Here is a 19,910-nt window from a genome sequence, read left to right on the forward strand (position 1 = left end):
TGTTAGACACCAAACAAAAAAAACATTTTATAACAAACAAAAAATATTACTAAACTTTTTTTTGATAGATATTATTATATTCAAGCGATAAGCTTAACGAAATATATTGTTTTTCTTTTAAATGTCTAACAAAATGTGTAAATAATTATAATAATATTACTAAAACAACTATTAACCCAAACATTATGTCTATCTTATCGTAACTAATGTCTAACTATAGTTAAGTGTTTTTTCAAGATTTATTAAACTGGTAATATTCAATAGTAATATATATACGGTATATGCGGTACAGTATAGCAATTTAATTTAGTCAACTCACGCATATAGGTGCCCACTGGTCTCCATTCAAACGAGCCATTAGGTAGGCGCTGAAAATTGATGACACTATACCGTGGAGGGGCATCACCACTGGGCAGGAATCGGAATGTTTTGCCGCTTTCATCTAACGGTGCATTCAATTATGCAAATATATATATATAAACAATATTATTATAATTGTAATTAGTTTTTTTATATAAATGCGATTAGTTATGCATTAATAATTTAATAATTTGTTTGATAAGAAATAATATATAGTCGTATAAATAAATCTATTATTTAACAAAACAACAAAATAAATAAACCCTAAATAGATGTTTATTAAATTTATAATTAAATTAATTATAATTATTAAAATTAAATTTATTAAATAATTTGTTAAGTTTCTGTTAAAATTCATATTAAATTGTATTTTTTTGTAGATTGTTTTTATTATTTAATTAATTATATAAAAACATAAATATAAAGTATCCATTTAATTAAAATGTTAAAATAAATATCCAGTAGATTAAGCACTTGTATATATTATGGGTAAAAATGCAATACTAAATCATATACAATATAGTTATGTTTTGTATAAAAATTAATGTCATTTTTATAGAAACTTTTGTTTAAAAATATTTTTATTAATTTTTTTTTTAAAAAAAGGAGTAACAATTTATCACTTATTTGTTTACTCGACTATACATTGCACGCGCATTGAATTAATTACTAGTAATTAATTAAATATACAATAAATTTTTTGATTAAATCATAAAATTTTAGGTCACATTATATTTATATATTTATAAATACAAAATATATAGCATTTTTAAAAAAATGTTTATTTTAGTTGTTATTAATAATTACCTTTGAAGTTGACTTTTTCGACATACTTTTTGAGATCGGCGCCGTCGATGTCCATCATTTGCGGACACAGACCGTCGGCATCTGAGCCACACTTGTCTTTGTGCATATCGTCGAGAGCGTAGGCAAAAGCATAGGCCGCGTCCCTAACAAAATGCAGTGAAGGTGTCTGACGAAAGTCAGGCGATATGGACCGGGTCTGCGAACACCAGTGCGGATAGGGTTCGTTGAACGGTGTTGTCTGAAACTGTGGTAATTTACATTTGAAGTGTTCCTCCCAGAACTCGTTGAACCACGGATTCAGTTGATTGTTGTTGTTTGGCGTCAAATTGGTAAAGTATTCGGTAAAGCCGTCTATCGGCCGGACCAATGGCGTAACAGTGATGGCACCCTCGACTACGTGCTCAAGATTTTTGACTACCGAATCCCGACAGGCCCAGGCCTCGCTGCCGATCCATATGAACCGATTGATAGCGTTTCGACGTTTGGCGGCCGCCATTATGTTGCGGGCCGTGTTTTTGTCGGTAAATACTACTACCACTGATTATAAGACATAATTGTTGTTCAAAATGTAGGGTTAGATTGAAAATAAGATAAGCAATTATTTTGTTAAAAATATATAGTTTATGTGCAAAAATTTTTTATATATGATATATTGGTAAAATCATTGTCTATAAATTATTTAGACTATAATAATCTGTTTTATATGTATTTTTTGTTGTTGGAAAATAATTATTTAAAATGATATACTGTATTAAATAATTTACAGTAAATTTGTTTTTTATTATTATATCAATTAATCCTGAAATTTGTTTTAAATTATAAAATGTATTGTTATTTAATAATAATAATAATAATTCAAAAGTATTTATTATCCCATTTTTTTTGTTGTTGAAAAAATTTTATAATAAATATGTGAAAAAAGGATTATATCGAAACAAATTTTATTTTTCATTAATATTTAATTTTTTCAAAATAAAAAACTTAAATATTTATCTTTATTTTTGTTGTTGTTGTTATCAATTCTGTGCTAAAAAAGTTATTTTTAGCAAACAGTTTATAATCCAATGCACTAATTCTGTACTTTCAATATATATTTATATATATATATATATATAATATATATTAATATAATAGTAATCAAAAAATAGCAAATGTGTTTGTATTTGTATATTTAGTTCAAACAATTTGCCATTAATTCAATGTTTTGTTCAAACAGTTGCGATAAAAATATATATTATTAGTATATTATAGTACAATATATCCATGACTTCAAATATTAACAGTTATTTGTGTTTACAATGACTTCAATAAAACAAAATAAAATGTAAATATAATGCAATTTTTGTTTTTAAAATAAACCAGTTAAGAATGCTAGAAAGCATTTTCAGAAAAAAAACTTGAATAGCATTGAAAACCATTAGTTATAGCGGCTATATAATATATAAAAATTTAAAAACTGGTCAAATATACATTAAATAAAATTTTTTTATACTTTTGCCGCCATTTAAAAAAAATATGCTGAAATATTATATCATTTTTTTGATGCTCTTTACAATTCTAAACGTTAAAATTTTTACCTAATTTTTGTTACTTTGGCCGCCATTTTCTTTATGATCCCGAAGAGATCAAAATTTTAATGCATATTTCTTATGCTTGTTTTTGATGCTTTATTCAAATCTATACTTTAAAAAAATTTCTTAAAATTTTTTTTACTTTGGCAGCCATTTTGTCCATGTTCCCGAAGAAATATCAAAATTTTAATTCAACTTTTCAATACATTATTAGTAGTCCTCTAACCGAATCTGAAGTCAGAATTTCAAAATTCGCAAAAAAATTGCTACACACACACACACACACACAAAAAAAAGGCTCGTATAGATTTCAGAAAACAAAACTTTTCAAGTTTTTTTTGAAAATATTTTCGGTTTTTAACTAATGAAATATAATATACTTTAAATAATTTTTTGAAATCTGAAATCTAAAACTTTATTTTGATAATCGATTTTTTTATGATTCAACAAAAAAAAACACATTTCAAAAAAAGATTTTCAATGTCATAGTAAAGTCAATTAAATATTAATTATATTTATATTTTGAGCGATACATAAATAATTAGATTATTTATTTTAATATTCAATATAATTTTATTTATTAAAATATAATAAATAGATTAATCATTCAAATTGAGATATTAATATTTATATAAAATATTAAACGTTTATTATTTTTAAAAAACTAAAAAAATTAGTGTAAATTAATTTATAATATAAATTAAACAAAAATTGTTTATCTTATAAGCCAATCATCAATAAATTAATTTTAATAATAATAATAATTAAAAAGTTAAGTAATCATTAAGTAAGTATATAAATATATATATATATATATATATATATATATATAAACAAATTGAAATTTCGACAAAAAAAATTAAAAGTTTAGTTTTAAATATGTTATCTAATATTTTTTATTAATCTAATTTATTTTGCAATTTATTAAAATAATTATATTTTAGTAATTTTTGTTTTTTGATGTCTAATAATTTGCTGACAATTTTATGATAATAATATATTAAAACGATTAGATAAAAATGCAATTATGTATAGTATTATATTTGCAAAAACTACTATTAATCATGTTTGCGGTATTAATTAAAATTTATATTTAATTAAAAATAAGAATAATATTGTTGTCAATAATTTAATTGATTAAAGAATATTCTGTATTCTGTTATTATTATGTATTTGTTTTTGTTGTTGAATATATTAATATTAGAAAATATATATGGGTTTTATTATAATAGCTAAAATATAGCAAATATTTAACTATGAAACTTAATGTTTTACTATAATATCATAAATTAATATGTTTAGTGTGCATCCATTTAAGTTAATCAAATTAAATCCTATTTTCAAAAAATAAATAAATAAATAGTATATAACACTCAGTTAACATACATTTAATGTTTTGTTAAAATAATTGTAATAATATTAGTACTAGAAATACTAGAACTAATATTAAATTATAATATTTTTATTTTGATTGTTAATTAAATTATTTGTACTCTACTGTAAATTGTTTATATTTATATATACAATATATGGTATAAGATATACAAATAAATATAAATATACAGTAATTCAATGGTAGATAAAAATTGTTTGATAACTCTAATCGAGTTCAAGGATTATTATATGTTTATTGAATAAATTGCTAGTTTATAACATTATTATAATCTTATAAATTATTACTTAATTATATATTTCACTGATTATTATTGCATATATACACACAGTATTTTAGTAACAAAATAATAATTACTTTTTTGATTTATATGTGTTTTTTTTGTTGTTGCTGTTGTATGAAAAATATTTTAAAGTTTAAATAAATGATAAATCATTATTTATAAACAATTAGTCTATATTCTAACAAATCAATTAAGTTATAGTTTATTATTTTAATTAAGTGATAATTAAATTTGATAATTTCAAAACTAATAGTTTTATTATACCAGTAGTTGAAAACAACAACAAAAATTAAATTAAAATAGAAATTTTTTTTTTTGAAAATAAAATTAATGTGTATTTAATGATAAATTTAATATCTTTAAAATTGAATTATATTGAAGCGGAAATAACATCTACTTATACTGTAGTTTATATATTAATAATATTTGTGATAATAAAAAAACTTCTGATATATTATACTTTACTATACTATACTATACTTTATTTTAGACTTTATTTTTTTATTTTTATATAATAAATTTTGTACTGTTATTGAATTTAAACGACAAAAATATGATAAATGATTTGTTTTTTATTATTTTTTTGGACAAAAGAATTTTGATTTAAAACTATAAGAAAATTAAATGCAACATAAAGTTTGAATTATATATTATTATTCTTATGTATTGTATTATAAAATATTATATAAAAACACAATTTATAATAATAATAGTAAAGTATAATCAATAATACGCTTAAAGCTGTAATCGTTAAATGTTTGCATAAAAAGTTGTTTCTTATATATACTGTATACCGTATATTGAATTAATATGTTATATAAATATTTTGTATATCAAAGATATTATGTTTCATATATACATAAGTTATCATCATTATTGTCAATGAAGTAAATATTTATAACATTTATTAATCAAATATTTTTATTTTTGATAAACTATATCCATATGAATATTAAAACAGCACACATAGACTAAGTATATACTACAGGGTATACTATATCTAATAGAGTATACAATATAAGTACTCAATGTAAATATATATATATATATATATATATATATGATATCTATTCACAATTGTAATTATATTGTATTGTATATCATATTATTATGATTCATAATATCGGTTATATACTGTATTACAAAAGAGTAAAATAAATAACATAAAAAATACTAAATATTTTTGAATTCAATTATTGAATTTCAATATACTGTATAAAACAGTATTTTATATTATAAAAGTGTTAATATCATATTAAATACCAGTTTATAGAAAATCGATTGTACAGTATTTCATTGGCATTTATATCAATATTACAACACATAAATACCATACTATAAATAGGATGGGGGAAGTCCACTATTGTGGGACAGTCGTATATCAACCAAATTATGGAAAAAAAGTTGACACTAACCTCTAGCATTGATTTTATGCATCAAATTTTTGATAACATTATCATAGTCGGCGTCGGCAAAGTGGTCAACATTGATGGCCTGTGGACTGGAAAAGCATATATTGTGATAGTAGGCTAACTCCTGTAGCAAATCGTAGCCTTTATTGCCGTAATCAGTGTCCGAATAGACAACCGATACGTATGTCCAGCGGAATGTCCTTTCAAATTGCGATAATAATAATAAAATAATAATATTTAGAAAAAAAATAAATCTATCGATTATAAATTAGGTAATCTAATATATATATATCGTTTTAAATCAAAATTAATTATCAGATTATATAAATTATATAATAATAATTATTATCAAAATCAAAACTGTTTGGTTCCGGGTTTTACACTTTTATATAGAAATTAAAAAATTAAAGTTAACACAAAAATACCATATGTTTTGGTCTATAACTATACAGAATATTCATGAAATTTGTGAGTTCAAAATTTAATGCAATTATAAATATTTTTTTTTGTTGGATAAATTAAATATACAATTGTTTACAGGAAACTCATTTTAATTAAATAATTTCATTATTTTTGTTGTTGATGTAAATTTTAATTAATAGTAATTATTAATATTATTATTTATTTAACATATTCTTTGTTATGAAAATATATTTTTGTCACAATTTGATAATTTTCAGCAAATTTTTTTAAGACTAATTATCAAAGTTACAGTTAATTTTATGAAAATGGGAAAATTTTTAACTTAATTTATATACAATTTGTATTACATAGTCAATTATTAAAAAAAACAAATTTTTGCTAATTGTTAAATAAATAATTAAAACTTAAAAGTTATATTAATTAATCATTTTGTTAACACATATTATAGTTGATAATATGCTTTCAATATTTTTGGAAACAAAAATAATTAAAAAAAATAAGTTTAATTAAAATTAATTTATTATTGTTGTCGACTGTTTAAATTAATCCATACATGTATTATTACATTTAGAAATAATCTATTTTATTATATATATATATATATACTTATATTGGAATTAATTAAATTATCCCGACACATTTTTGCTATTATATATTAATCCATGTTGTATTATATAATTATATGCCCACATAATGTAACTTAAACCTGTAGTTAAAATTAGATATTATATATAAAGTATTATTAGATAATACCATATAATATAACTATTTTACATATACTCTACAATGTACTATAAATTTAATATACTAGGATATAATATATCAATATTTTATTTGAATTTTTTTTATTATTAAACATATTTTTTTTTTTTAAAAAGTAATCTAATAATAGTGTTCAACAACAACAAAAAATTGTTGTAAATCTGTCAACTTTTAAAAAAATAATTTATTAGATATCATCCTATAATATATATATATATATATATATATATATATATATATATATATATATATATATATATATATATCAATATATGTTGAGTTATTGTGCAATATTTTTGTGAGTTTATATTTTATGTGAACCAATAATTTTGATTTTTGTTTTGTTTGTTTCAGTCAATGTATTATACAGTATATATACAGTATATATATTGATACTTAAATATCTAAGACATGTATAAATATATTAAAAAAATAATGTCATATATTTATAGACATAAAAAATAATGTGTCAATAGAAATGAAATATTTTTTGTTTTTATCTGATATCCTAATATACTTAATATATTATATACAGTATATAGACTTATAATTTTTTTTGTGTATAAAAGCTTTTTATTGTTTTAGGCTAAATAATGATATAATTATATATATTGTATTGTAAAGCATATAATATAATTCACTAAACAATAGTGCGTTTGCAATGATAAGCTTAAGTTAAGCCAAACTTTTTAGATATAATATGCTTTTTCTAGTAATTAATAAAATTAAATTCTTGTTAAAAATAAGTAAATATAATATAAAATATAATCTTATTTATAATATATATAGCATTACTAAATAAAATTATTGATCAACTTTATTTTTTCCCCATCATTGATTTTATTGTCTAGTATTAAAACATTTTTTAAAAAATTAAATAAACTATTAACTAAAAATAAAATACAAAAATTTATATATAAGACATTATTTAAGATTTTTTTTATATAGTCTTTACTATACAGTAAGTATTGTATAATCTTTTAATTTGAATTTTATTACTAAACAACAATTATTGCATAAAACTTAATCAAACGTAAGTCTTATGTTGAATATAAACATATAAACTCATATTTATTATTAAAAAAATAGACATTTTATATTATTATTATTATATAACTAATCGACAATATTGCTTTTGTATCTATTATGTAATAAATAGTAATCAAAAAATATATATAATGTGAATGTACTGTACGTTACATAAAATAATATCTTAAGTAATTTATTTATTTTGTTTATTTAAGTAAAAAAAGCAAGAAAACTCATTTATATTATATAATATTAACTTAGTTAACTGTTAGCAATAATATATATATATATATATATGTATAAATGTATATAAATAATTTTTATCAAATAAAATGTTACATAAAAAACAAAACAACAAAAAATATTATACATATACCAGAAAAATACCATTTATATATATATATATAAGTAGTAATAATGACATACTAGACATTACGTAATATTACATAGTTTAATTGAACATGTATATAATAAACAAAACACAATTAATTAAAAAAATTTATTATTGTAAATTATTAAAAATTACATGTTATTAAGATTTAAAGAAAAAATAAAATATTTGTATACATAAATTTAAATAAAATAAAAATATTATAAAGAATTATATAAATGTTTAATAATTTTATCATTATAATTTTTATCGCAACTAAATAAATTTATAAATTGATTAAATGATTTATTATATTTTAACTTATAGATTATATAGCTAACACAATATTCACCACAAGTTATGCATGTGGTGCATTGTAATGTAATATTATTATAATTTATACCATTAGGACAATATTTATTTAAAAAATTGATATATTCTAAATAGTAAGGCGGGGATCCATATGAATCAAAATATTCTCCATAACCATTATCATTAAGAAACATAGCTATCCAGTGAGTTCCAGGTTCAGATGATTTATCAGTATTTACAATTATACCACATGGGAAAGTATTTGAGACTGGTAGTGTATCTCTAGCAAACACACCACCAAAATTAGATAATTTATTTAATTTTTCGATAATTTCTGTAGTAAACATTATTAACGATAATCCATTGCTATAGACTTGTCTTTATACATACTTATTAAATTCTCAAACTCGTAATAAAATAATGCATTAACAATTGTTGGTAGAGGTTTTTCAAAATGTATTTCAAATCTCATAATACCATATTGTGGAACGTTTACGTAACCTGTATCTTGATAACCATGAGTATGATCTTGATTTGTATTAAATCCAAATATAGTAAAACCATTTTTATAATCTTCACTAGTTATATCCATTTTACCTTTTTCATCATATTGTTGAGTTACTTTAAATAATTCCAGGTATTCACGACAATATTTGTTTTTGCCAAAATCTGGCGTAAATGGTTTTCTTGCAATTTGATTTCCATTTATAAAACAAGAAATAGAATTTATATCAAAATGATAAAAATTAAATGGATTTTTAGTATATGATCCACTGTAAGCTTCATTAGTTACAAATGCTACGTATACCCTATGCGGCAATTGTCCATTAATAACATTTTCTATATTTCTACTACGCGCGCCAGCATCTATGGTAACTGTACGTACTTCTCTTCTATTCAGTATATACTTTGCTGCAACATCTTTATGTATATTAAAACTTTTAGTATGTGCTGCAACAATATCTTCAGATACTCGACATTTAATAATATTAAAGTGAATATCTTCAAAATGAATTCTAGGTATTAATGTACTATCATTAGTCATAAAATAAAATTCAGGTCTATTGGGAATCATTCTTATATTTAATTTTGTACCACCAACAAGTAATTTTGTCTGTAGAAACATACTGATAAATAATTTGCCTTCTAATTCAACATACTTTCCTGTATGAGGAGGTTCACTTGTTTCATTTTTAATTAATTCAATTCTTTGTTTTACAGGAATATTTACATTTTCTCCTTTCATATTTTCTTTGGTAAATAATTCATAATGTAAATATGTTTGCCTTGATCTTTCTGAAGTATATAAAACTTTACCTATATAAGATTTATAAGCATATGTCTGTAAAGATGATGATGTTTGTGAATCATTTATAGACACATCTATTTGGCTCCATAAAGAATTGAAAAAGTTATTAACTAATGATACATTATTCCAATCATTCTCAACTATTTCAGTATTATTCGTTTTTGCTAATTTAACTCGAAAACTAAAATATAATGTTGAATCGAATAAAGAAATATACTCATCAATATTACTTTTAATTTCAAATTCAATATGTCCACCATTATTAAGTTGAGATAAAGGTCGAACTTCTTCACAAAATCGTTCTTTTATTGAAGTTTGAACCAATGAATTACTAAAAATATCTAGTTCAGGTACAATAGCCAAAGATGATTTTTCATTTACTAAGCTCATGTTTATCCAAATATCGATTTAATGTTTTTGCGGTTAAACAGTGCTTTACTTGACTTTTTATACTTTTTTCCACCAGTTTGTCCACGCCTTTTTCTACCTTTACCTGTTTGTCGTTTACGTCTTCTGCCTTTCCCTTTTTGTCCACGACGTCTTTTACCTTTACCTGTTTGTGCAAATTTCATAGCTCTTTTACCAGAATCGTTTATAACTGTTTTACCTAACTCTTTACCTCGAGTTTTAAGTGAATCGATTATATTCTTACCTTCTAATGCATCATTAGCTATGTCAGCTCCAGCATTAAATAGTTTTGGACTTATATATTTTATCATAGGTAAAATTCCTCTATTATATATAGTGCCCCAAACTTCTGCAAAACCATCACCTCTTTGAAATTTATAACCTTCAAAACCTGGTATACCAGAGCCAGCCTGATTTGCATAATAATTTAAATATGGATTAGTCATTTTATATTATTAATTTTTTTTCTAAAATGTAAAGTTACAGATGTACGTCCAAATGCAAAATTTATACTTTTATTTGTATCGTCTTTAATATCGATCTCAATAGAATTAAATTCATAAGAAACTAAAGAATAATAATGTGGATTTGAATAATTAATTTCACAATTATCTCCAAATATTTTATTATTAGATATTTCAACTCTTCTTAAAAGTTGTTTTTCTTGATTTCCTACAAAAACTGGTTTAATCAAATCACAATATAAGTATAAAGAATTGATTGTACTATTTAATGTGACTTCATAAAAACTTTCTAAATAAATTTTTAAGTCTATTGGAATATTTCTTTTTTCTAAATTATGACCTCTTTCTTCTAATAACGGTACAGGTTTTCTATTTACTGGAAGAGGAAGTAAGTGCTTATATGTTTTCGATTTAGTGACTTTATTTTTATCAACTTTAAGTTTTTTATTTGAATTATTTAATGTATTATCAGATTTATTTTTTTGAGTTTCAGAAATACTATCAGATTTAATGTTGTTTTGATCAACTTTTTTATTATTATCATTTACAATATTTTGATTTTCTGTATCTATCTTTGTGATATTTTGGTCAACAATTTTATTATTATCACTTACATTGCTTTGATTTTCTGTATCTATCTTTGTGATATTTTGGTCAACAATTTTATTATTATCACTTACATTGCTTTGATTTTCTGTATCTACCTTTGTGATATTTTGGTCAACTGTTTTATTATTATAATTTACATTGCTTTGATTTTCTGTATCTACATTTGTGATATTTTGGTCAACTGTTTTAGTATTATTATTTACATTGCTTTGATTTTCTGTATCTAGATTTGTGACGTTTTGTTCAATTGTTTTATTATTATCATTTACATTGCTTTGATTTTCTGTATCTACATTTGTGATATTTTGGTCAACTGTTTTAGTATTATTATTTACATTGCTTTGATTTTCTGTATCTAGATTTGTGACGTTTTGTTCAATTGTTTTATTATTATCATTAACATTGTTTTTATTTTCTGTATCTAGTTTTGCTATGTTTTGGTCAACTATTTTATTATTATTTTCATTTTCATTGGTTTTAATTTTTGCATCAGGTTTCAAATCGCTATTTAAAACTAAATTTTCGTAATTTTGTTGTACAATATTTTGATTGTTTTGGTTTTGGTTACCTGTAATATTTTCAGAAATTTGATTTCTTGTTGAAAGTTTTTTGGCAAGTTGTACAATAGTATCAATGACTGGAATTTTAAAATGAGAATCATTGTCGGTTATTAATTGAGATTTAGTATTATCAATATCATTTTTTGGAATTTTATAAATATAATTTATATTTTCAGTATTTGGATACTGGTTATTTTGAGAATCACATAAACCTAAAAATTTTGCTAAAAACAATGAAAATTGTGGAAATAAAAAATTTTCACTTGTACGACCTAATCTAACTTTTATTTTATTTGCTTGTTTATTGTAAATTAATTTTGGAGCTAATATAATATTTAAATTTTTATTATTTTCTATAAAATCTGAATATAACTTATCTATGCTATCTAGAATATCTTCAACTGTTACATAGTTACCCGCTGGTAAATCTGTATTCAATTCAATTATATTTTTATCAGTATCAACAAAAAATAATTTTTGGTCTTCCATTATATTATACCAACTTTTAGTATAAGAAATATCTGTTAATGCAACTTCCCATTCATTAGATAATTTAATGTTTTGATGCAGTCTTGTAATATAATTGCCTATAGTATTTGATATTTCAGTTGGACTAGTAGGGTTAATATTACTACTTAAATGAATATAAAAATTTTCTTTTTCCATAATTTTATTTGCTTTATAAAAAAAGTTATATTTATAATTATTTATAAAAATCAATAAACATAAAGTATTAATGAATATAAATATGAATATTACATGTATTATATAGTTATTTATTTGTATCATTATTTTGTAATGGTTTTAATTTTGGATTAGGTAAAATATAACCAATAGAACTTGACAGCAAGGCAGTCCATAGATTAGTGTCTCCAGTATTTTTTGTAAGATTATATATACTTACTGATACAACGATAAGAATAATAAGCATTTGAAAAACAAATAATATTAAACTTGAAGTTGTTATAGCACAATCATTATTAATAACATTATTTAAAGATTTTTTATGTGTTCCAATGGTATCCATTGATTGAATTTCGACGGGTAACCGATCCATTTAACTAAGGCTTGTTTTTGTTTGTTTACAACCCTATATTTTATTACTTTTTCAATACGATATAGTGTATTATTGTCAACAGTTACTTTTTGTAATTCTTGAGGATAAAATTTTCTTTTTAATGTTTCGTCTTCTATACCAATACTGTATTGTGAAATTTTTGGTTTGTGTATAACTTTATTAATTTTATATATCATATCTGTCCATAGAGGATAATATGATTTATCAAATGCTTTTAAATCATATTTTCTACGAACAGTATCGCCGATATTAAATTTTGGTTTTTGTTGATTTTTAAAATACAAATCTTTTATATTATTTGTTTTATATAAATTATTAAATATTATTTTTTCTAAATTTTTTGTAACGTTTATTGGAGCAAATCCTGTACTTTTGTGTACTGACCTATTATAAGCATTTATAATATTAGATAATTGATCGACATATTTAAAAGTGCCATTTGTATAACAATATTTTAATAATTTTCCTTTTATAGTACGATTTAGTCTTTCAACAATTGCACATTTAATATCATTGTTTTGAGTTGTGAAAAAAATAATATCATTTGATTTACATAAATCTTTAAAGAATTTGTTATCAAATTCGCCTCCTTTATCTGTTCGTAATTTTGTTGGTTTTCTTCTTTTAAAAATATTTTTAAATTCATCTAGTAAAGTTTTTGCATTTTTATTTTTTAAACTTATAGCAAAAGCATATTTTGAAAAACAATCAATTATCATTAAAATATATTTAAAATTATTATTATTATTTGATATATTTTTTAAATCTATTAAATCACATTCCCATTGTTCATCAATATATGAAACTATAATTTTATTTCTTTGAAACTTTTTAATAATAGGTTTATGTAAAGTATAGCTTTTTTGTGTTGCTAGCCAATCTTTTACATTTTTAATAGTTATATTATTGTTTATTTTATTAGCATAATAATATAATTTATGAATTCCTGAATACGATGCTGGATGTGATGTATTGTAATATAAGTCTGATAATAAATCATTAATCATCTTCACTATCAAATGGTATATCCCACATTGGTTTCTTAATTTCTAACTTGTCTTTTATATCACTTTTACGTTTCTTTTTATTCATTTTTTTAATTATTTCTGTATGGATATCATTTATATTTATATTTTCAGTATTTTCTGTTATATTTTCATTGTTGTCTTTATTATCATTCTGTGAAATATTATTTATATTATTATTAGTATTAGTATCTGTTAAATAATCGTTGTTTAAGTCTCCGATTTGAGTAAAAGTATCTATAGTATCAACACTTGATTTATTTATATCATTTTTGTATACATTATTTTTAAAATTATACAAATCTAATAATTTTGATTTAACTATTTCATTTATTATATGATCAGGGTTTATTTTTGCTTCAAATAATAAATTAATTAAGTCAGAAAGCCCATTCACTCCTTTAACTTTATTTTGTGTTATGTTTAATAATTTAGCTATATTTGTATTTTTATCATATAAACCATTTGGTTTTTTAATATTGAGATTATCATCAAAGCCATTTATTTTTGCTAATTTTAAAACAATTTTTAAAATACGAATTTGTTTTTCTAATGAATTACCTTTGTTTTTTTTCGTTGTTGTAACTGTATTAATATCAGAAGCGCTGTTTTCTACGTTTAAATCATTATTTTCTAAATCATAAGGATAAATTACCATAGGTTCAGACATTTTTTGTTAAAATTTTTCTACTATTTTACTAGCTATAGATGCTATTATTGGGATTAATAATGGGATAAACCAACCGTTTCCAGCTTGTTCAACTAATTTTTTTCTTTTTTTTGAACACTGTCGATTTTTCTTGCAACAAAACTTTTTAAATAATGGTCTAAATTTTTTAACGTATTTATTTTGTGCTTTGCTCAACTCAACGTTTGAACTTAAAATGTTATGAGAAATTTCGTGTAAAGCATTATATACAACTTTTTCTTTACTAAGTTCTTTCATTAATTTTTTTCTTAAAGAAGGTTGAACATTTGCAGCCAATCGTAAAAGGGGGAGTGAACTTTTTAAACTATTTGATATTATTTTCATTTTTATAATAATGGTAAATAAATTGGGCAAAAGCTATGTTTTTGGGCTAAACTAGAAGGCAATTCTTCTTTAAAAATTCGTGTTCTTATACGATATAAATCGTTTGATCTTGGGTGTAAGTCTATTACTAAATAACCATATTTATTATTTGTAAAAAAATTTATAATATTATTTTTATTTTTAATATATACTTGATTAAGTAAATAATTTAATTGAAATATATTTCTAAATCCTTTCGTCATAATAATATATTGTGAATTTCTACTAATTGTAACCATATGTTTATTTTTATTTGTTAAATTTTGAACAATTAAAATAATACTAATTTTATTATGATGAGATTGCTTAATAAATAAATCCTTAACTTCGTTTGAAATTTCATCCATTAAGTCATCTAATACTATTAAATCAATATTATGTTTAATTAAATAATCAATTTTTGGTATTCCTTTAAAAAAGAAAATATTTATATTTGTATATTTTTCATTTTTATTAATACTGTTTATTTCTGAATAACACCAAAGTACATTTAAGTCATTTTTAGAAATTTCTATTAAATTTTTCCAGTTACTTAATAATAATTTAACAAATCTTGTTTTTCCACTTCCGGTCATTCCGGCTACTAAAGAAGTAAACGGATGCTTAAATTTAATTTCATCTAAACACATTATTTTCAGTATCACCAATAATTTGGTTAGAATATTTCAGTAACAAATAAAATTCTTCCCAATTAAGAACAATTCCTCTTATTTTAAATTCTTTCTTAAACGAATAACTTGATTTTTCATATATACTTATTAAAAATGGATTAGTATTTTTTGATATAAATAAATAATTATCATTTATATATAATTGAAAAATTTTATTTTGATTAAATGATAAAAAATATTCGTACATTGATTTATATGTTTCTGGATTAAAATATAATACATTAGTTTTTTCATTTTGTTTTACGGTAAAAAATAATTTTCCAGCTTCCATTCTAGTTTTACTAATTAATTCGATTAAATATGTATTATCTTCATAATATTTATATAATGATAAATATGTATAATGTGTATTGAAATCATTATTTTCATTAAATAATTCTAAGGAATATAAAAATGTAGGATAAATATTATCTGTTACATTACTATTATCTGTATCATTTATATTGTCTGAAACAGTTATATTAGCTAAAGTTAAAATGTGTTTATTATAATGAAATATAATAATAATGTTAATAAACTTTAATAAATGCATTGATAGTTGATCTGCAGAAAGGACACTTATCAAATGATGGAGCACAGTAGGAACAGCACCTTAAATGCCGGCACGGAAGAAATAATACTTTTCGTTTTGCTATATAACAAATTTCACATGCAACTAAAGGATGATAACATTCATTTGGTTTTGATACAATTTCCAAATCTCCAGTATACCCAAGAAATGTTTTGTCTCGTAAATAACGTATAGGCTTCTCTTCTACATCAATTTCTTTATCAATTCTTTTATGATTTGTTTTGTGTTTCCAAAGTAAATAGCATTTAATTTGATATGGCGTGTAATTATAATAAACGATTAGTTTTTGCATAATTTCATTTGAATACCATTCACGAATATATTCTCTCACATCTTTATTAAAAAGCATTAAACGTCTTTTAAACATTTCAATATTTAATTGAATATAGTGACAATTCTTGTTGTGTATGTAATGTTCAAGCCATGGGTCGTCTTCGGGTTCAAATTTTTCTAACCCTATACCGCAAACATAACATAATACTTTATCGCAATCGTTCCATTTCGAATAAAAACCAGCATAAGCTAAATCAAATATTGATAATGGTTTTGTACTCCAAAAATCTTTATTAAAAGTTGATATACGATAATCCACAGATTTGCATTCATTTACTTCAATTCCATCATTTTCTATTATATTTAGTTTATTTAATATGTTTTCTGAACAACATGTTTTAAATGTTTTATAATTGAATAATCGAGCATAGTTGAATGTAGCCATAACTGTTGTTGAACTCAACATATCAATTGTTTATATATTAAGATTTAAGACATGCGTTGTTTTTACATGCGCTGACACATGCGCTGTTATGACCAATATAAATGTCTTTTACCAGTCAAAGGCTTTCTACAAGTAGGACATGATTTTGTTAGTTTTGCGCATTCTGAACAAATAATTGCATGACTACAATCAAATATAATGTTAATTTCGTAATTTAAACAAACTTTGCATTGAATTCTATCGTTATCAGTAGGAGTAGGTACGTATACATTTGGTAGTATTAAAGGAACATTGCCACAATCTATTTTATTTGCAAATTTACAATCCGGAGACACATATTTATGAGCGGATTCAATATCCACATTTGGTGTTATATTTCCAATTACTATTCTGCAAAATGCGCATTGAACTGTTGTGTTCAATAAAGTGAAAAAAAATCCTTTCGTAGCCAATTCGTATTTAAATTTAGTTTGATATAAAAATGGATATTGCTTATTTTTAAATGTTTTCAATCTCCAAACTTCATATCTCATAGCAAAAAAAAATCTTTCGATATTGTATATTTGTTGTGAATTTTCAATGCCAGGTACATACATTGGGCAATGCATTACTCCATAAGTTTTTGCTTCTATTAATTTATATGTAATAACGTTTGGAATATTAAAGTCAAAATTTTCCAAACAATTTATTATGAGTGGTCTTGTAAACCATTCTATGTTAGGAAATTGAGGTTTTCCTAATATTGTTATAAAATCATAATTCGGTTGTTTATTATCTTTAATGCTGACATCTTTTCCTAATAAAAATTCGCAAAGCGGTGAGTTTAAATAATGTTTTTTATGAATATTTTCACTTTTGTTGATATTTATAAAATAATTACAAGAAAAACAAATAAAACCATTTAAATTTAAATCAACATAAAATCCTAATGAAGCAATTCTATCCTTGTAAGGATGTTTTAAATTTAACATAGAAAATTTTCTTAAGCTTTCATGTCTCAACAGTTCATGTCTAATATACTGGTTTGACATGATAGCAAAATATGAATGTAGTTATATATAATATGTTTATTCTTTATATCCATACGGTTTTGTTGTATAATCGTTACAGAGTATGCGCTTATCATAAACCAATTGAAATGTTTTAAAATATTTTTTTGTTTCTATTTCACTATATTTATTTATATTAAATTTTGTTTGTGGTACATTTATTTTTTCTGATTTATTTTTGATATAGTTATCAATAATAGATTTCATTGATTCAAAATTAACATACTTAGCAGTTTCTAAATTCAATGTTAAACCTTTAACTTTTATTTCATATTTTATACTATTTATTTTAGGATAAAAAATTTCATAACTATAATTTTTTGGTCCACAGGAAAGAAATTTTGTAATATAAGCATTGCTATCAAAATCAGATTCAATTTCGTTTTTTAATTGTCCTAAATAATTGCCTGTTTCTGGTTTTTCTTCATATGATTTAGCTGTAAAAATAACAGAATCAGTATCTACATATAAACAACGATTATTTAATTTTACCATAACATTAAATAATTTTAATCGTGCATAACTTGTAACAAAAGCTGCGATAATTACATTAGTATCATATAAATCATCAATAAAATCTAATTTATTTTTGTATTTTATTTGTAATAATTGATCACCAATTAAGAAAATATCTTCAATATTATATGAATTATCACAGAGTAGTGAAAATAATTTTTCTGGTGAAGAAATAATATCTGTTTTCGACATATTCAATCTATTTTGTCCGAATTTTCCCCAAAAACTATTAACACACAATTTAAAAACATTTCTTTGACCAATATTATTAGAAATATTTTGCTTATTTAAATTTATTTTTTCTTTATTATAATATTTTTTTATAAATTCATCTTTTTCATTATCATTTTTTATTTGTGTAGGCCAACCAGATGCTTCAATTTTTCCTTTTATACATTTATTAATAAATTTACTAAATAAATCACCCATTTTTTCAAAATGCCAAACTTCAAATATTTTTATTATTTTATAATTATAATCAATACTTTTTTTAATTCAGGTGTAGTCCAAATTCCAATTAAATATCTATCATAAATTAAATGATTACAAATATAATTTTGCTCATTAGCACAAGAATAACATAATGTAAAAATAAGCTTATTATTTATTCTACATGGTAAAATTGGATATAACAAATTTCGTGGAGGCAATACAGCACAATATATAAGTCCATCATAATTATCAATATTGTTGTCTTTAAATTCATATAATTTTACCGGATGACCTATAGGAAATAATCTATTTTTACAAATATAAGGATATAAACTTGTATAATCATAATAATAAATTTTTTCACCAAAATCAACTTGATGATATAATTTAAAAGCATTTACACGACCTCCATAAAATGCATCTCTTGGTTGTAAAACAGGATGATACTTTCTTTTATTAAAATTTCTTAAATGTTGTTTAAAAAAATCACTAATCAAAGGACTGTTTATTTTAATTTTTTCCAGCTCGCATTGCCATATTGATACTACTTTAAATCCATTATTTTTAAGATCAATTTCTTTTTCTATAGTTTTTTCATACAATTGATTCATATATACACCTAATTTTGAATTATATAGTGTTGTTCTATTCGTTTGATAACATTTGAAACATCCATGAAAATAACATCCATAAAATTCAAAAATTT

The 19,910-nt window shown here is 22.0% G+C and overlaps 1 protein-coding gene across 1 annotated transcript in view; it reads right to left on the minus strand.

Moving 5' to 3' along the window:
- LOC128962748 (metabotropic glutamate receptor 3-like) overlaps positions 1-19,910 on the minus strand; it is a gene marked incomplete at its 3' end in the record, with an annotated part of 35,767 nt that overhangs the window by 3,319 nt on the left and 12,538 nt on the right. The window contains exons 5-7 of the mRNA XM_054309150.1: positions 5,830-6,026; positions 1,168-1,704; positions 320-442 (exon numbers count right to left, since the gene is read on the minus strand). Of these exons, the coding sequence (XP_054165125.1) occupies positions 320-442; positions 1,168-1,704; positions 5,830-6,026 (857 nt within the window). The remainder of the gene's footprint in view (positions 1-319; positions 443-1,167; positions 1,705-5,829; positions 6,027-19,910) is intronic.

This window comes from Oppia nitens, unplaced genomic scaffold (assembly GCF_028296485.1).
Source record: "Oppia nitens isolate AA-2021 unplaced genomic scaffold, nextdenovo-longstitch-racon4-pilon3 scaffold6_pilon_pilon_pilon, whole genome shotgun sequence".
NCBI lineage: Eukaryota > Metazoa > Arthropoda > Arachnida > Sarcoptiformes > Oppiidae > Oppia > Oppia nitens.